General features: G+C 39.0%; 1 protein-coding gene across 8 annotated transcripts in view; it reads left to right on the top strand.

Moving 5' to 3' along the window:
• Positions 1-17800, top strand: part of LOC125760736 (mucin-17) — a 162315-nt gene that overhangs the window by 55357 nt on the left and 89158 nt on the right. For all 8 annotated transcript variants that reach the window (XM_049421153.1, XM_049421154.1, XM_049421147.1 and 5 more), the window contains exon 3: positions 6514-6666. In XM_049421153.1, the coding sequence (XP_049277110.1) occupies positions 6626-6666 (41 nt within the window). In that variant the 5' untranslated portion in view covers positions 6514-6625. The remainder of the gene's footprint in view (positions 1-6513; positions 6667-17800) is intronic.

Here is a 17800-nt window from a genome sequence, read left to right as displayed (position 1 = left end):
GCCGTATTCCTTCCATTTCCATCTTCTACACTTCCATCTCACTTTTCTTACCCGTACGTTTCTACGCGTACAAAACACTCACACAACCACAAACATCATCCACCAAATCTTCCTGACTTTTTTCGCGTAGGCTTTCCACCGGCAAAGGAAAAGCCACCGCGAATATTCGACGGAAGCTAACCTTTACAGTCCCTTGCTGAACGTCCCGTCCTGCGCACGTGAAGTAGAATAATACATGTGCTTCTGTGTCCTTTTTGCTTGGTAAATATTTCGTCCATTTTCCACCGCGTTACGGCGTTACGTGGGTGAAGATTTACTGGCGTTTGCGTTTGAATTGGGATTGGGACTTCTTGCTTTTGCTCTTATTTTGTGCGATTTTTTTTCGAACCACAGAAAATAATACATTCGCCTACACATTCCTTCGGTTTACCTGAATGGTTCATCCTCTTAAAACGTACCAAAAGTTAGTTTGGGGAAAAGCCTTATTCTTAAAATATCGATTTATGATCCCCTGTGGTTATGGTGAGCTTTAATTTCTGTTGAATTCCTCAACATCCCGCCATCACTTTCCTTACACTTTTCCGTGTTATTATTGCCATTGTTATGTAAAAAAGCTACGCTTCAATATCACATTTTCAAATGCTAACAAAAAAACAAGTCCATCGTTTTCCGAGCACAAAAAGTGCAAATATCATTCCAATGGAAATATTCCATTCCATCCACTCATTGACGCTTTCCATTCGGAAATTCGTTCTTGTTTGTTTACTACCTCTTCGAAATGGAATGCAATTGCAATTGGTTTTCATTTTCATATTTTTCCCACCACCACAAACCGTTGACTCGATGTTGGGGAAAAATGCATTGCAATCATTCCATATCAGAAGTTACCAACAGAACAAACGATGGCGTTATTGTTAAAGAACGAAGCTCACCACAAACCCACACTGACCCGCAGACAGAAGCGTTGTGTTTCCGCCAAACATTTCAATTCATTTAAACACTCATCCCGCGCAACTTCGGTCATTTACTTGTGATCTGTATTTTTCCTCCTCTTTTTTCCACGTTATAATCTCCACATTGCGCTGTGATCAGTGTTTCCGGTCCGGAGGTCTAACGAAATTGGATGATACGAAGTGTTGGGTTTTTTTTTGCCCACTTGTTTCTTGACTTCTCCCGGGTCAAAACTGTCCATTTAGTTGCACATTAATTCACTTAACACTTCCAGTGGCCTTCTAGGTTTGCTTTTATCAATTTATTTTTCCATTTTCTACCGTGTCATGTGAAAGTCAGTTGATTTTTCCTGTCCGTCTACTGGATCGTTGTTAAATGCTTTGTTGGTGTTGGGGTCATTTTTTCTTGTTGTTCCTTTTCGACTGTAAAACATTTTCACGTGCAACTAGCGTGCTTATGTAAGCCGTACCTTTAGCAGTTTTTTTGTTGTTATTTTAGCTTAATCTTCCAATATTGCTATCTTGCTTACTTACACCGCTCCAGTTTGAAGCATGTATTATGTTTTTTGTAAGAGTTGCACCCTACTCCAGTTTATGCCGCACTCCTCCCCTCCTGTCTCGTAGGTTTTTGTTGTCTGACACTCCAAGCAAAATATCATTTCCACTTGGCTGAAGTTCCATTGTTATCTTCTCTTCCGAGTCGCGAATCGGGGTTTTTGTTTTCGCTTCTCCAACTTCGTGTATTCGTTCCCTTTCAACCCGGATACGCGAACGTCACGATGACGATGCTGTGTTTTACCAAACTGGGAAAAACTCTATTTTACGTACGTTTCAAAGACTATCGCGAAACAGCAGCAATAACAAACAAACAAAAATCCAACCAAAATCCCACTCTAGTGCACATGTTAAAGAGCAGCATCCGGAGGAGGAGTGTGAGTGAGTGAGGAAAATGAAAGGAAAGAGTGTGAAAGAAAAATAAAGCTTCGTGAAAAATGGTGGAAAAATCTTTCCTTCCTTCATGACGTTCTGGTATACACTGTAGAACCATTGCCCATCGACTTCCATCAAACCGTAGCCGCCTTATGGTTATTGTGCTCACTCCCGTTCCCCTTTATTTGTATAATCCCATCCCTCCACATCCGTGGTTGCCATTTCGAACATATAACCATCCGGTTATGGTCAACCGGCCGTCTAAATCGATTGATGGAGACGGTTTTATTTCCTTTCTTTACCGGCCACTTTGCGCCATTATGGCTTCCTAATGGGGCAAGTAACTACCGAGACCTGGTACACCAAACAGGATCAACACTTTCGTACCGGTAGTTCTTAAATTATCCTCTTTCCTTTCGCCATTCGAACGTAATCAACGGACGGTTTTCATACACCGACGATTGGGTGACAACGGTGCTCGACAATAGGACAAACGTGACGCCATTTTCTTGCTTAATGAAAAGAGACGATTATTTACATAGATTTATGAACTGTCATGATGCTGAAAATGAGCTATTTTTGTAGAGAATCAACGTGCTTAGAAGAATAAAAAATAAAATCAAGATATGTATTGATCAAAAATAGTGTTTTTTGAATCTGATACCGATTTATGAATCTGAACCAATCATTCTTTGAACTGAATGAATGACTTAGAATCTCTATTCTGAAGATTCATGAATCTTCATTGAATATAAATTTTTAGAATTTCGGTTGCCCTCCACTTGAAAACCACCGCTACCCTTCTCTCTTTTTAATTTAAGCCTTTTTAATTTAGGTTTGTTGGTAGCGAATCATTAAGGATTCATGAATCTTTGACGATACATTTGAATTTACGAAAATTGATTAATATTTCGAGAGTCGGCTCATGATTTGAATGACTCTTCACTGAAGATTCATATGAATGATTCTTTTCAAAAGATTCAATAAGCTCAAAACTAGTCAAAATGTATCTTTACTGTATGTTGTTTCGTGAATTTTTGTGGTAAAATTTTGTTTTGGCTCTGAAAATTAAACTTATTTCAAAATTGAAAAGTTCTAAAAGACTTCAATTTATACTATATTTAAACACCAAGTTTTTTGGTCCTATTTGATTGTTTCGCTGAATATTCATTTTCATGTTCATCGAAATTAATAAAATTACATAATTTAAAGGTGTAAGCTCATTTACTCTTTAAGTAGCTAGCGTTTACTACCTTCATACCTGTATTAAAGAACAATCCTAAGTATAGATTTTATTTATTTGACGCATTGTAACGTTTTTAAGAAAGGAACGTTTCAAACTCGATGTTCCAATGAACACAGGCCGGTAGATTGTTGCAAGAAAAAACACCGACAGTCTGTGTCGTTGCCCCATTACCCCTAACTTTCGTTTTCACTCAATGTATTTTCTCACAAAAAAAAATCCAAAAAGCCCGAAATGTCCTGATCGAGCTCGTTTCGCAGTACAAATATTGGAGTTACCCCCAACCTTCTGTCGGCTCATTGTTCTATTGGTATCCGTTGGAGAAAGCTGAATGAAATGGAGGACACTTTCCAATTTTCCGAATTCTAACATTTCTTCCTATGTTCATGCGGGCATCAATTGAAGCGTTAAAATGAGCGAAATGAAGAGAAGTAAGAGAATTAAGACTTCATGCACAAGGACAATTGAATGAAAAATAAAAGGACTTTTCCGACTACGAAACATCCAGACACCATTCCTACCATGTGCTTGGCGACACAGGTCATTCTTGTGAGAAACGGTCTTAAAGAAATCGTAAAATGATTTCTGATGACATTACTTTGTCTCTATCAACCACTCCCATCCATCAGGCGGATGTTCTTAAAGTGCCGGAAATGATATCCGCATTTTCTTGCAGGACAGACTCCTGTACAGGAAATCAAAAACAAGCAAAGGCGAATTATTGCAACCGCATCGGACACATAGCTACAAACGGTATAAGAGGGTTTTTTGAAGGAGCCTCATACCAAATACCGAACCCGGAAGGGATTTTCTTGTTCCAAAAACACACATACCGCACAGTGTTGAAGATGAAGGACGAAGAGCATTACGAATGCGAGCTGTTCTATAGAGGATGAAATTGAAAGGAAACGAATGAAGTCTTAAATTGATTTACTGTTTTTCATTTCTTTCCGGTGTTTACTTGAGGAGACCCTTCTCTAAAGTTCGCTAAAAAATCTTGTTGCATATTTCACAGCAAAGACTATTATTTTTCATTGGTAATTGTCAATATTTGGGTAAAAGATATATTGGATTAAAAAATAATGCTTCAAAATGCCCATAACATAGGTTTCGAAACCCATTAAAGCTGCAAATTTATTTGTGACTAACCAAAAACTTGTGAAACACAATCACCAGAGCTCCAAGTGAGTCTCAGATGTACATCAGTATTGGTTTTGTAAACAGGCATATAAATTGGTCCGAACGTGAACAAATGTAGACAAGAAGCAATTACTGGACAATTTTATCTGATACAGACACAGCGAGATTGTCTTCAAGATGGTTTAATGGTCATTAGATCTTATATACCTAAGAACATCGATTCTATTAAAGAACCCTTTTTGTTGTAAATAACGTGCTATAAAGCTCAATTTCTTACACTAAACAGAGTCAAGAACATTAATGTTATATCAACATTCAATGAAGCAATCTACAGGAAGAAGCTTGTTTGTAGCACTTGTCTTTAAGTGCAACAGTATTTCGTTCCTATCCGACTCATCACTTTAGCAAACTTTAATTTTCTTCCGTCCTCTTCAGAGGGTCGTTTTGTGCCCTTATCTAGGCATCGTGATCACCTATCACCAACATAGCACCCGGCTCAGACGACTCGGTAACTCCGCGCGATAGGATTGAAGAAAGAGTGTTTTGCTTTTCATCAGCTTCGTAAAGATCCCGTACGATCAGTAGCATGAGTGGGGTGTTTTCTTCACATTCCTTCTAGTAAATACTTTCTTCGTTGTGTGTTTTTTTCATTTCCAACCCTTATTTTTGCTCTTTTCAATCAACCGGCCGACAGTTTATCCGATTAGACAGTTCACATGGGATCGCCGTAGTGGAAGGAAGCCACGATTTGGCTTTACGATTTAAATGGAGCTGTGTATCCAATGATACACAGCTGCACTTTGTTTAATCTATTGCTTCAAACTAGCAGCATACTAGAAGTACACTCTTTCATCGGATGGAAGAAAACAAGGTACGAAAAAAGTAGATCACCTACGTAGAGCTCCTCCGTACAGGGAGACAATCCAGCATCCAGATTGCTCTCTGTCAAGGGTAATACACCCTGAACATAAAAAAGGTTTAAAAAATCACTCAGAAAAAATAACAAGATCCACTCACAGCATGTTCGGTAGAGTCTGTTGAAGTTTCTTCACCACGTAGACGAATGAAAAGAGAACGGTTTTGTTTTCGCATCAAGATAAGCAGCGTAGCTACTGGAATATCTTGCATTCCTCTCCAGGGACAAGAAGTGACGTAAATCCCTTTTTTGTGCTACCGCTGCTTGATATTTCCCTAGTTAACAGTTAAGATTAACGATACAGTTCACCAGTTCTTGGTTAGTTCATGGCAGTACGTTTCCATCAGTTCATCTCATTGCGATTGCAGGTAAATTATAATAATTAATTTAATTTCGCATTTAAACCTTTTTAATGGTACTAAAAATATGAAAATTAAAATGATGAAATGAAGACTTCAAAGTGAAATAAAGTTAAATAATAATTACGTTGAATGGTTACAATCATTAACATCCATTACGATAGTTTCGAACAATCTCTGTCAATTACCATTATTGACACAATTTCAGTGTAAATTCGTAAAATTCAGAATCACACACAAACTGACACGTTGACACTTTTGCGTACAAAAATAATGCAACACACATGCCACATCCTCGCTTTTCCAAGGTCGTGAAAAAATCAGTACAAATAAATTGAAAAGCAACCACACGTCATCGATTACTCTGAATCCATCGCCACGAAACGAACGAAAGCAATCAACTTTATTCAGCGGGAGCCGGTTGACAATTTCATGTAAAAAACTGTACATACCCGCGCATCGCTTGCCGTGCCCCACTGAAACACGAACTGGGAAAATGTGGAAAATAGAATTGCGTTTAGCTTTTCACATACCGAACCGAAATATTGGTTCAATTGCTACTGCTCGTTTTGGTTTACATGTGAAATATGGAAATTCAGTGACTACAATTTTCCGGGTAACAACATGCGCGGGAAAGGGAAGTGCCCAGGAAGAGCAGATTGAACCACAGAAGGCTCGTCTGTCATCTTCTCGAGATAGGGAAAAATTGTCACAAAATTCGAACGCGCTCCGACAGCTTCAAGTGATAGGGCAAGTTGTTGTGAACTGAGAAGCGTGCTGTTTCACTGGGTATATTGATTGACACACTTGTAAGCGCGTATTGTCAATCTCCATTCTAGGGTTAGAAGCCGATATTTTATTATTATAAAACAAAAAAACACAAATATACGAATAATGTGTTAGTAAATGATACAGATTGTCTATATGATCTTCAAAACTATTCAACAATACTTTCTTGTTTTCCCTTTTTTTCAGGACAGATTTATTCACCTTACGACACCATTAGCCGTAAAGTCTGCATAAGTGATCAGGTGACACTTTTTGCGACGGATTTTCCTGCTCCAAACAGAACTGGCTGGTGTTAGCGATGGCGAAGGCAGAATCGATACATAATGGAATAAAAACAGAGTAAGTTATTTTTATTTTATAATTCTTATATTAATGTTATATTACATTATATTATTACATGTTATATTACATGTATTGGGACACTAATTTTGTTTATGAAAAATAAGTTTGTTGCAAGCTGCTAGTAATTGCAGTAAAGCAATAACTTCTTCGAAACGTTTGACAAACAATTCCTGCCGCACCGCACCGAACGTTCAAACGTAACCCATTTTCTTGACAACCCATTTAAACGTGCTCCACGTCAATGCACTAATGTTCTTCTCAACAACTTTCCGTAAGCACTTTCGGCACAAATCGACATCCCGGGGTCCACTGGATCCAGTTAAAGTTTTCCGTGTATTCCCCAGCACCGTCAAAAAACGGAATCAATTTATCATTCCCGTGTCGATACTGGGTGTCGTTTATCTACCTCGTGTTCGGTTTCGATAGGATTGAAGATGCATTTCACACGGTCAACCAAACACTTAGGGACGAAACATGCCCAGACCGAAGGTACTATTACTACCAGTACAACAATCAGTTGTTGGGTGAATCCAGTGCAACCGAACAAAAGGGACCCGAATGGGCCATATATTTCAACCAGGACTTTTCGATGGACACATACCATTTCTCTAATGGGATGATGCAGTTTTGAGAGAGCGAGAGATGTTTATCTTTTGCGATTGCATTTCGGCGAACATCACACTGGTTATTGTTGGTGGAGGAAAACTACCCTTTTGCTTATATCTAACGAAAACTGTTTTTTTTTTGCTATTTTTCCGACATGGAGGACAAGGAAAAACTTTTGCCCTTCCCCCAACCAAAAAGCAACGACACTCCCATTAAAGTTAGACATCAATTTACCGTTCGATTGCATGGAAAGCTATCATCGGATAAGTTCGATGGCCGCGTTTGTCGAAATGGAGCCCCATAGTTCCCTACTTTATGGGTGCTGTGTGTTTGTGTGTGGGCTGGAAAAACGAAATTGTCTGATCCCAAACAAAACCCACTGTTTGGAAAATCCGTTTCAACCAGCCGTCGCATTTGTTCGGGGCCAGTTTCGTGTGAGAAAGAAATTAGCCGACGTTATCATTAGGGAGTTTCAGTTGTTGGCAGCCTGTAGCTGCCAATCGTCTAACGGGCAGAACAAGAGCGTGCTAAAGGAAGGGAGAAAAAAGCGATAGAATTACTATGTTTTGCCACTTTTGGCAATTTTCTCGCCACCGTCTGGTTGCAATTGCATCTGCTGTTGTACGGTAACGATAAAAGGGATATTGCTCCTACCGAAGAAGAGAAAAAACCGACAAAATGCTTTCCCTAGGGATGTCTAAAGTCGTAAGCACGTAGCATAATCAATAAAGTCTGAATTTTGATTTTACCAGACGTTAAGATAGTTGTTTTTTTAAGTGCCACAATTTCACGTATAACAATATTAAACCATAATACAACGTCAACAGCAGAACAGCTTCATACAAAAAAAAAGAATACTCCCCCACAAAGCACCCATTAAAAGGAGCTCTTCTCGTGTGCAGTTCTGTATCAACTGATCGGATAATGGGAAGGTTTTTAACCCGAAAGTAAAAACCACTAAGGGACAGAAACAGCTTCCGCACATGATCGGTTTTATAATTGATGGTTTTTGTTACAATGCATGAATTTGATATCTTTTCTTTTCCTTTTTATTGCACCTTACGGTTTCCGAGCGTCCATGATCCCGAGACCGAACACGTGCCAAAGGGCCGGCATGTGTCATTTTCAGGGTTGTTTGAATTTTGTTTTCCAATACCTTTTCGATCCCATTGAACGTGAGTTGCTGCTACGGTTAGTGATTGCAAGTGCTGACGGTATCTGTCTCTAATGACCGTTGTCACGGTGCCTAATCGGAGTGTTCCGGTGTGTCACCTATCGAACAAAGAATGTGTTTCGATTTTGTTGGAACAGTGGGTGGAATGAAGTTTTGGATACCATTGATTATTACCATTATAAATTGAAATAAAATATTTTGTATTTTTTTTTTGGTTTATTAAAGTTTATTTTGTTTTAAATTATTTCCTTTCTTTCATTTTTGTTGCTTTCATTAATTTTTTAACTATTGATAATTGCAGTATAATTGTATAAATATCGTTTTTTTTAAATTAATTTTACTTTTATAATACATACGTTAATTCACATATTTAATGAATTGATGGTAATAAACCGACGCTCAAAGTATCAGTGTATCAATGAGTCTAGTTTGTTCGGTGTCATTTTTGTGACATCAGCCGGCCTTCTTGGGACCTGTACTTTATCTAAGTTTTAGTTAAGCGAATATATTTGAGAATACCTCATTCGAATGAGAATATGTCTTTCTTCTGACGTCATAACTCTGCGCTATTTAAAGTAAAGGGAATAGGTTGTTCGGTGTCATTTTTGTCGCATGACCAACACTGGTATGGGTTTACTAGGAAATTTGACCAATAGTGAGTTGCCTGGCTTTGATTTATTGGGTTTAAAATTATATCTTTTGTGTATATTATTTTGTTTAATAATATTGAATATTGGCTGAAACGTTGTTATTAGTATTGTCCTTCACAGATGTTGAGAATGGCTATTATTCTTTTCTTGTATCATGTGTTGTATTAATCCATTTTGCAATCAGTGATCTTTGCAATAACCTCCAGTAGAAGGGAGAGAGAGAGAAAAAAAACCATAAATCAAACTACCCCTGCAATGAAGTGGTTACCACTGTGTCAGACGCCAACGAGACGCTCTTTGATCATTGCGTGGAAAGCAATACCCCAAAAACCACCGCCAGCATCATTCACATACGCACTTCAACACGATGCGCAATGTTGCAATGAGCTTCTCATAACGTAGCAGGGAGCAGTTACGTACAAGTAACACTTCCTGTTGGGCTAGGAAAAGCACCCGCGGGGGGGGCGAGGAAATTCATTCCAAACGTAGAAGAAAAAAACGACGATTCCTCCAACGAAGGAGACAATTTCATTGGCACGATTTTGTCGCCATAGTATGCGCCGCATGTACTTGTGCGTACTACTTCAATGTGCAAAATGTCATGACGTACAAGGGTTGGAACATAGATCGTTGCACAAGGTTTTACATGGACAAGGGGTTTTCCCCTCGATTTTCCCACTTCTCTAGCTGGTGTCATTGGTCGTTATGATGTTGCAGATTCTGGCGTTGCGTTGCAGTTAAGGGTCTGCCAGATGCTTGACAGCTCTCGAGCACGTGACGGTTGTAGTTGCTTGCTACGCTAGAAATGTCTGCGTGCGTGTTTGAATTGTGGGTGTGCTGCGTGTAATCACGCTGTGAGGAAAATTGGTGTCCAGACACAATCAATCACTGTGTAATTTAGGGTACTTAAAAGACTCATTTCAATTTTGTTGTATTCAATGAAGCTATCAGATTTTATTACAGAATTCTTTGTACTTATTTAAATATTGTTTTAATACGTTTCCTTTTTTTGTTAGCAAACTTAAATGGAAATGAATTTTTCAAACAAATCGTTATAGTAAAATAAACATTCAACCGTGTAAGCCATGTGCGGTTTACATGGAAAACTGATTTCAGTTTTTTTTCTCTCTCAACCCGTTGTGCCGTCCTCTCGGTTGCACATTTTCAATTTCAACACTTCCTCAGCCGCCCGTAGGTGGGACTAGATTTCAAACGACTACTGCATCAATATTCATTATTATGTGTGTGAATTTCATTCAGGCTTACAGGCTTTTTTCCCTTCGGGCTTTCCCAGTTGCTCCCAGTAGCATTCAGTCAGCTTTACCCTTCGCATACGATAAGCGAACGAACGTTTCCTGGGGGTCGTCTCTTCAGCCGGAAGCACTGATAAAGAATGCAAATTGATTTACTCACACATACTCGCCTGCCAACTTACGGCCAGACAAAAGGATACACATACATCAGCCGGGTCCAACAGTTTCCTGCAATTTCCTGTCCAAAACGGTGCGAACGGTGCTGTCCTGCGTAGGGGTGTGTTTCCGACTCGAGAGAAAAGGTGCCAAATCTGTCTGCGGTTGCATGCGGATGGACGCACGCTTGAAACGGATGGCAACCGGGCAATGGGGAAGGTTTTGTTGAATTTGAATGCAGATGAACCACATCCGAAAACATGCTGAAGCATATCATTTTCCATCCATCAAACTAAAAAAGGGGAGAACCATCGAAGAAAGGTTGCGTTGCAAAAGAGCCACCGTACCGAGTTGTTTGGCACGTGTGTGTGTGTGTGTGTATGTGTGGTACATAAATGCGTTTATGTGTCCTTGAAGCAAGCAGCCGTACAAAAATGGCCACTTGATCATTTACCCAGCGCTGGCGTGTGTCGATGGATTTTGGTCAAGGATCTAAATTTTAACCTCCATGTGTTTGTATGCGTATGGGTGCGGTTTTTTTTACGATTTGCCTCCCTTTATCTGCTTTAAATTCCTCCTGTTGGGAAGGTTTTTCAATTCTGCAACCACCATTACCCTTCTTCGATCCCTTACGCAACCCGTACAAAGTAGTGGAGCTTTATCGAGCCTTTGAATGGATGGAAATTTGTTTTCCATTCTTTTTTTTAGTATCACTCGACCGAACGCCGAAAGTGGAGGAGGAGAGATTGGTAGGGTAAACAAGGAACCGGGAACCCAACTTTGCTGGTGCTCATTTCCGGTTCGACCCGCCAGTGCCATCACCCGGAAAAACAAAAGCACGCGGAAGGAAAAATCCCAACAGGGAAAGAAGGCCTTCAGAAAAGTTTGTTTAGCATTTCTCGTTTTTCCTTTTATTTTGATATTTTCAACGTTACGGTTATGGTTTGATTTTTGTTTTTTTTTCTCTCTGTCTCCCTCTCTCTCTTTTTCTCTCGATCCACCCTGCGCCAATGAGGATGAAACCGATGGTAAAGCGGCGTTTATTTATCTGTTTTTTTTCTTTGTGCGTTCTTTTTTTCCACCCATCCTACCGTGCAAAGTGAACCGTGTCGATCGCTCTTCAAACAATATGAAATGATTTACGGTGGACGGAAGCTGCCACCGCTGCACTGGCAACGGAAGGAAGAGGGGACAAAAAAGAAACATAAAAGTTGCTGTTTTTAAACAGATTCAATATAAAAGATGAACCAACCGGAGATGCGGTTAAAAAAAGGGGGGAATACGGGAATGAATTTTGGAAGGTCCTTTGACTAATCTAAGTAATGTTTGTTGGTTTGGTGTGTAACCGGGAACGCAATTGGGGATGAGCAGTTTTGAAACAGCGAACTGTAAACGTGCTTTTCACAAGAGGGAAGCTCTGCAGGATAATGCATTTAACAGAAAGGGGAAAACTCACACGCTCACATGGGCTTCCTCCCATTCCACTGATGGTTTGTAGCCTACAATCCATTAAAATCATCATGGTTTTAAGTCTTCTCTGCAAATGGCCAGCATGTACGAAATACAAGAAGAGTGCTTGAAGTCTATTCACTCGCTCATGTAAATGGTATCTATGCAAACACTTAATGTCTCGTGGTCGAAAGGTTTGAAAGCTATGTTTGCTGTAATTGTAGGTAGACATTGTAGTTTTCATTCATCAGGTATAACGTAACGCATAAATTCCAAACCAATGGAAGATTTTGTTTTTCATTTTTAACTTAAACATTTTTTATGGTTTTTATGGTTTTTATGTAACTTACACATTTTATATTACATGCTAAAACAAGCTAAATTACATGTTAAAAAGTATGCAGAAAAAGGCTCATAATCTTTGACATAAAACGACCAAGTTTTTCAAATATTAAATCAAAAATAACAAAACTATTACAATAAAGAAAACCAAATTTCAACTCAAATTTAAAGACTATCAACTGTGCAGCTTTAAAAACTAATGGTTATCCTGTAACCTGTAACTGTAAGTTCGTAATACTAGGTCGTAATAACAGGTTTTGTAATTTTATGGTATGCTAAATTTCCATTTAGCAATTGGTGATTTTAATAATCTATTCTGTATTATTGAATATTAAATTCCTGTGTCTATACACTTCATTTGGAAACCTATTTGTAAAAAAAAGGAAAAAAAACTCTTGGTTCAATAAAATAAAATACAATAAATGAAATAAATAAAATTTATTATTAATAAATTAAATTAAAAAAATAGAAAATTTTATATTATTTTGACCTTTCAAAAATTAAACAGTTTAAAAAATGTAATGTCCAATGTGACTTAAAAGAAGTTAAACTTCATTTATTAACATTTATATCAACTTTTCCACAAATAATCCCACACTTTATTAAAGCTACCGCATTCGTGCTACAACTTCCCATAAATGCTCCACCTTCACTACATAATTATGCTCTACTGCATACCACCCACTGTGGGCGGTTGGAGCAGAGCGTCCCGCAACGAAACGCACACGCGAGAAGGATTAAATTCAATTTGTCACCTGCCGAATCGCACCTGTCCGTAGCTTTTCGGCATTGAGTTAGCTTTCCTTGCAGTCTGGTTTTTTGTGTCGTTTATCTGTGTTTGTACCAGATAGAAAATATTTCCATCCGCCCCAACTCTCCAAAGCTCGGGGGGGAGAAGGAGAAAAAAAACCCAAAACGGTTCGTACTAGGTCTGCAACCGTTCCGGTCCTATACCGCAAACGGTCTCGAAACGCTATCAGTTAATTAATCAGCTTAAAAATGCTGTTCGCACCCCTTTACCCTAATTGAAACTCATAAAATGTTTTAAAAACCTTGGTGTGCTTTTTTGCCACACACGCACACAACGTGAAGGTTGCCTTTCCGCCACAAGAAGTGCCTTATCGCGAACGAATCCGGCTCTGGCAAAAAAGCTATATACCTTCAGTGAAGCATGATGCTCGAAAGCAGGAAAGTTACAAAAAATAAACAAAAAAACACATTTTAATTCAATAAAACAAATTTTAGGGAAAAACCACGGTGTTAAAACGATCATGCGAAAATGAGAAAACTGACAAACTGTTCGCACTTTCTGTTTGTTTATTGTTCTTTGCACTTACATCGTGTGGTACCATTAAATCATGTGCAAGAATAATGACACTAACCCCTAACTGCCGGACATTTTACCGGTGTTAGTTAAATTCTTTATATTTGTTTCTTATAAAAAAATAGAATTTGCTTGAAAACATAAAAAGGTTTTTCCGACCATTTTCCTTCCCTTGTTCCCGCGTTCCCGCGTTCCATTTGAGAGGTCCCATTTTGGATGGGACTCTTTCGCGCCAGCAAGATTTGCATAAATTCCTTGCATTAATGACCATTCAGCTAAGTTTTTGGTACGTTTGCGTACCAACGAGTGAGTATGGTTACTTTTGCATTAACGCTGAGTCCTCATGATCGCTTTTCATACCTCAACCCTCAACGACCACCCCAGGGTATGGAAATCCCATCGTTCAACGTGTCGTATTATTTCAAAGTCGAATGAATTAAATTATTTTACACAAGTTCGGGTCGCTCGGGGCAGGTCGATGGCCGTGAGAAATTTTGTGAACGAGAGCATACTTTCAGGCACAAAAACAAACGAGCGAAAAAAAAGTTGCTATAAAAAGTTGATATAAAAAATCTCCCCAGAAAACTTTGTGCGTCCCGGCGGGGGTGTCGTTTGGGTGTTCCATCATGCCGCTACATGGCCATAACCACGACCTCTAAATGTAGTGTGTATGTGGCACTTTTGAACCATACCCGAATCGTCTGGCTCATTATCGTACCCGTTTGCGTGCCTTGCATAGAGCGCTTTTGCGATAATCCTATAGCGTTCGTTCGCTTCCTTAAAGGATTCTGTTCCTACACTCACACAGCTATGCAGCCGCATAATGTGAACTACGTTTCGTTGTTGCACCAACCAGACGGTGCAAAACTTTATCCGTTCGCTCGTGATGGGTTGGATGGCCGAAAAAGTGTCTGCATAATTTCCATCTACCGAATGGGCTCGATCGGGGCTGGGAAGAAAAACGGTTCCGTCACGTCGTCAGCTTTCGTGACAGACGCAGCCACGAGACATTAAGACTGTGTTTTTAGTTTCGAATTCGACACACGTTGCACTACGCCCGGAAGTTGGTACAGGGAAACTTCATTTTAATTTTTCTTTGGTAGGGTACGGTAGTGAGGATAAAACTATCCTTTTTTCCGGGGCGGGTTGGTTTTCTTCTATTCAACTGTTCAAATTTTTCCTTTCGAACGTGTGAATCACAGACTAGCGTAATCATCATCATCATCATCGGCATCATTATCATGTGACCATGAAAAACGAAGCATCCACCGGCAATTTTCGTTGTGTGCGTTCAGTTATCCTGAGTGAGTTGTATGCACTTACTGCTACCTGGAGTGGAAAACAATGCGGAAACATTTATTTGCTCTCATTCAAGTACATTTTATCTCACAAATTATGCTTGGCGAGAAGACCTCGAGAACAAGTTTGCAGGAATTAAGAGAGAAGGGCGAGCACCTGTTTTTTTTTTCTCGTGACATTCAATGGAGAAGAGATTGTAAAGGATGCTGTGATAAGAAGCTTCCGTAGAGAATTTCCAGAGTTGGCACTCTCTGAGAACTCTCGCACGCAAACTTATGAATGAAGCTTCGATCAATCTCCTTTCTTCTCGGTGAACTGCACCCACCCCCAGGATCGTTCTGTTTCCCAGCTGTCCCTTTTTTATTTCACGGTTCACGTACATCCGTGAACTCTAGGACTCGTGTTTTGGTCGAGGATATTCACCCGCCTGGGGGTTGTTTTTCCTTTCCTTCGGCTATGCGTTAGTCTTTGTGATGTCTTGCCCTGCTTCCACTATCTACCGTTCACAGAACACAAAGAATGTTCCATCGCGCACACATTTAACCGATCTACAAAACATTTTCCTTCCTCCTCGGGAGCCTTCGGAAGGGAAAGAATTTTCTTCACTCCCCCACCGAACGGTGGAGCAGGAGCATGCGCAACGTTCGTGACAAACACGGGTGTCCGCACCGCAGAAGAGCATGAAACATGTCATTCCACAGCACACCTCCAGACCTTTCTGTCCCTTTCAGCTATTCGATGTTTTCGGGCTGCTTTTAACAATATTCAGCCAGTGCGTATAGTGGCTTGAGACAACGGATGCTTTGCATTTCCTGGCGCACCCAACCAGGTTTTTGCAAGGCAAACCACCATCTTCAATGACCATAACAATAAACTACAGACAACAAGCAACATGCTGTGCAAGAAAAAAATATTACGTATGCTGGTTAAGACGATAACATCCGGTTGCAGTATCTCTTGGAATGTTTCTTACCGCTTTACACAGTACGAAGAATTTCCATTCGGGTAATTTCACTCGAATGTTATGACTTTCGAGCAAATAGCACTACCACTTGGTATAACCGCACCGGAAAAGGAATATCATTATATTTAAGATAATGATCACCTTTACTGTATGTTGCGTGTATGAGGCATACCAATTCAGTCTTCTCAGGTATCCTTTCTTAGAGATCCGATTTAAGTTTGATGCCATAGATTAGTTGGATGGTTGTGATTTGATTTTAGATATGTCATAAAATTAATACATCTGATAATTTACTGGAGGTATTTGCTATGCAATTTTCCCTTTATGCTTTTAAAAGTGGTCTTTTCCTTTTTTATCTTTATTTTTAAACTACTAAATCAACTGTTTGTTTCACAAAATTCTTCCTACGCATCTCGTTACCATACACAAGTACTTACTTTGGAAAAAAGTTCACTGATTGGTTTGTGTTTGTGCTTGATTTATTGCATCCCTATGTGGATGACAGATATTTCCATCCTTTCGTACGCTCCTATGCTATCATTTCCATTCGATTGATTTTTCAATGAAATTTTTGTATCGCTTTTTTTGGTGCCGTCAGATAAATGACAATGGGGTGGTTTATGAGGGTGCTTTCGTTATCAGCACGTTTAATGCGTGGGTTGCTTCACACTGATAAGGGGAAATAAAGTTTAACACTAAAGAGAGTTAATTTTTGTTGTTACTCACAGACAGTTAACGGGTAATATTCGATTACTAAATTTTGGCATTTAATATTGAATTAGATGAAATTGATTACGTCGTTATGGTTGACAGTTAATAAAAAGATAAATTTAAAATTAAATACAATGTTTAACAAACCATTCGAATATACAACCAACAAACCAACTTATTCGAATTTATTGCTAGTTTAAAGTACTACGAAAGAGAATTTAAATTTATATGAATAATAAATAAATACTAAAATAGCTGAATTAAATAAATAAAAATTTAAAAAAATTAACTTCAAAAAATAGTAACAAGAAACTTATCTCCTCCAGGATGTCCTAACAAGAGTAAAATAACAATTATAAATACGATACGATGGACTTTGCATTTACTTGGTGATTTACTAGCCCCCTGATAAACGAATAACCCGGATAATTGATTAAAAAAATTGATTGTGTAACTATATTGAAAGTTCATGTCAACATTCACTGTATAACATAATTAATATATCCTGTTTCATTTGCGAAGACAAAATATTTGATTACTCTCACAAATGCAATTCATTCCATATATTCAACCACTTTGCTTAAGATATTGTCAATAGCACCCAAACAATCAAACGTGATAACTCAATATAATTGATGAAACAATCAACACACTTGATCAAACGTCCCAGGGCAAAATGTAATCTTCTGCCAAATCGTTCCGCCCGACAAACAGCAATAAACTAACACCTTTACAGTTGGTTGCTCCCCAAAACATATCAACGTAGATAGATCCGATTACGCACTACAGCAACACACAAAAAAGAAGCAAGATTCCATTCTCCACAAGAACCCTTCGAAGCAGGTTGAGTTCCGAGATGCATTTTACCATGTCTTACAAATGTCAAATAAATAACAATTCCAGGATTCCCATCCGATATTGACACCCGGAAGCGCTGATTCACTGGGTCGAAGCAAAGAGGGAAGCAACGACAACAGAAACAAATTCGTCTTTGAGCTCCATTGACTTGGAGACGGTAATGCGTGTTGCCAAAAAAACAAGACAGAGAAAACAGGGACCTCGTTTTGTTCTGTATCACTTCTTCTGAAGAGCCTGGCACCAGTAGCAATAGGAAACTATCCACCAGCAAATCTCCTGAAACGTTCTGTCGCTCGTCAACCGAAGTTCAATGAAAATAGAAACCCAATAAACAAACAAGCTTTG

This window comes from Anopheles funestus, chromosome 2RL (assembly GCF_943734845.2).
Source record: "Anopheles funestus chromosome 2RL, idAnoFuneDA-416_04, whole genome shotgun sequence".
In the NCBI taxonomy this organism is placed as follows: Eukaryota; Metazoa; Arthropoda; class Insecta; order Diptera; family Culicidae; genus Anopheles; species Anopheles funestus.
The sequence above is the reverse complement of the archived record's forward strand: the minus strand, read 5'-3'. Positions and strand labels throughout refer to the sequence as shown.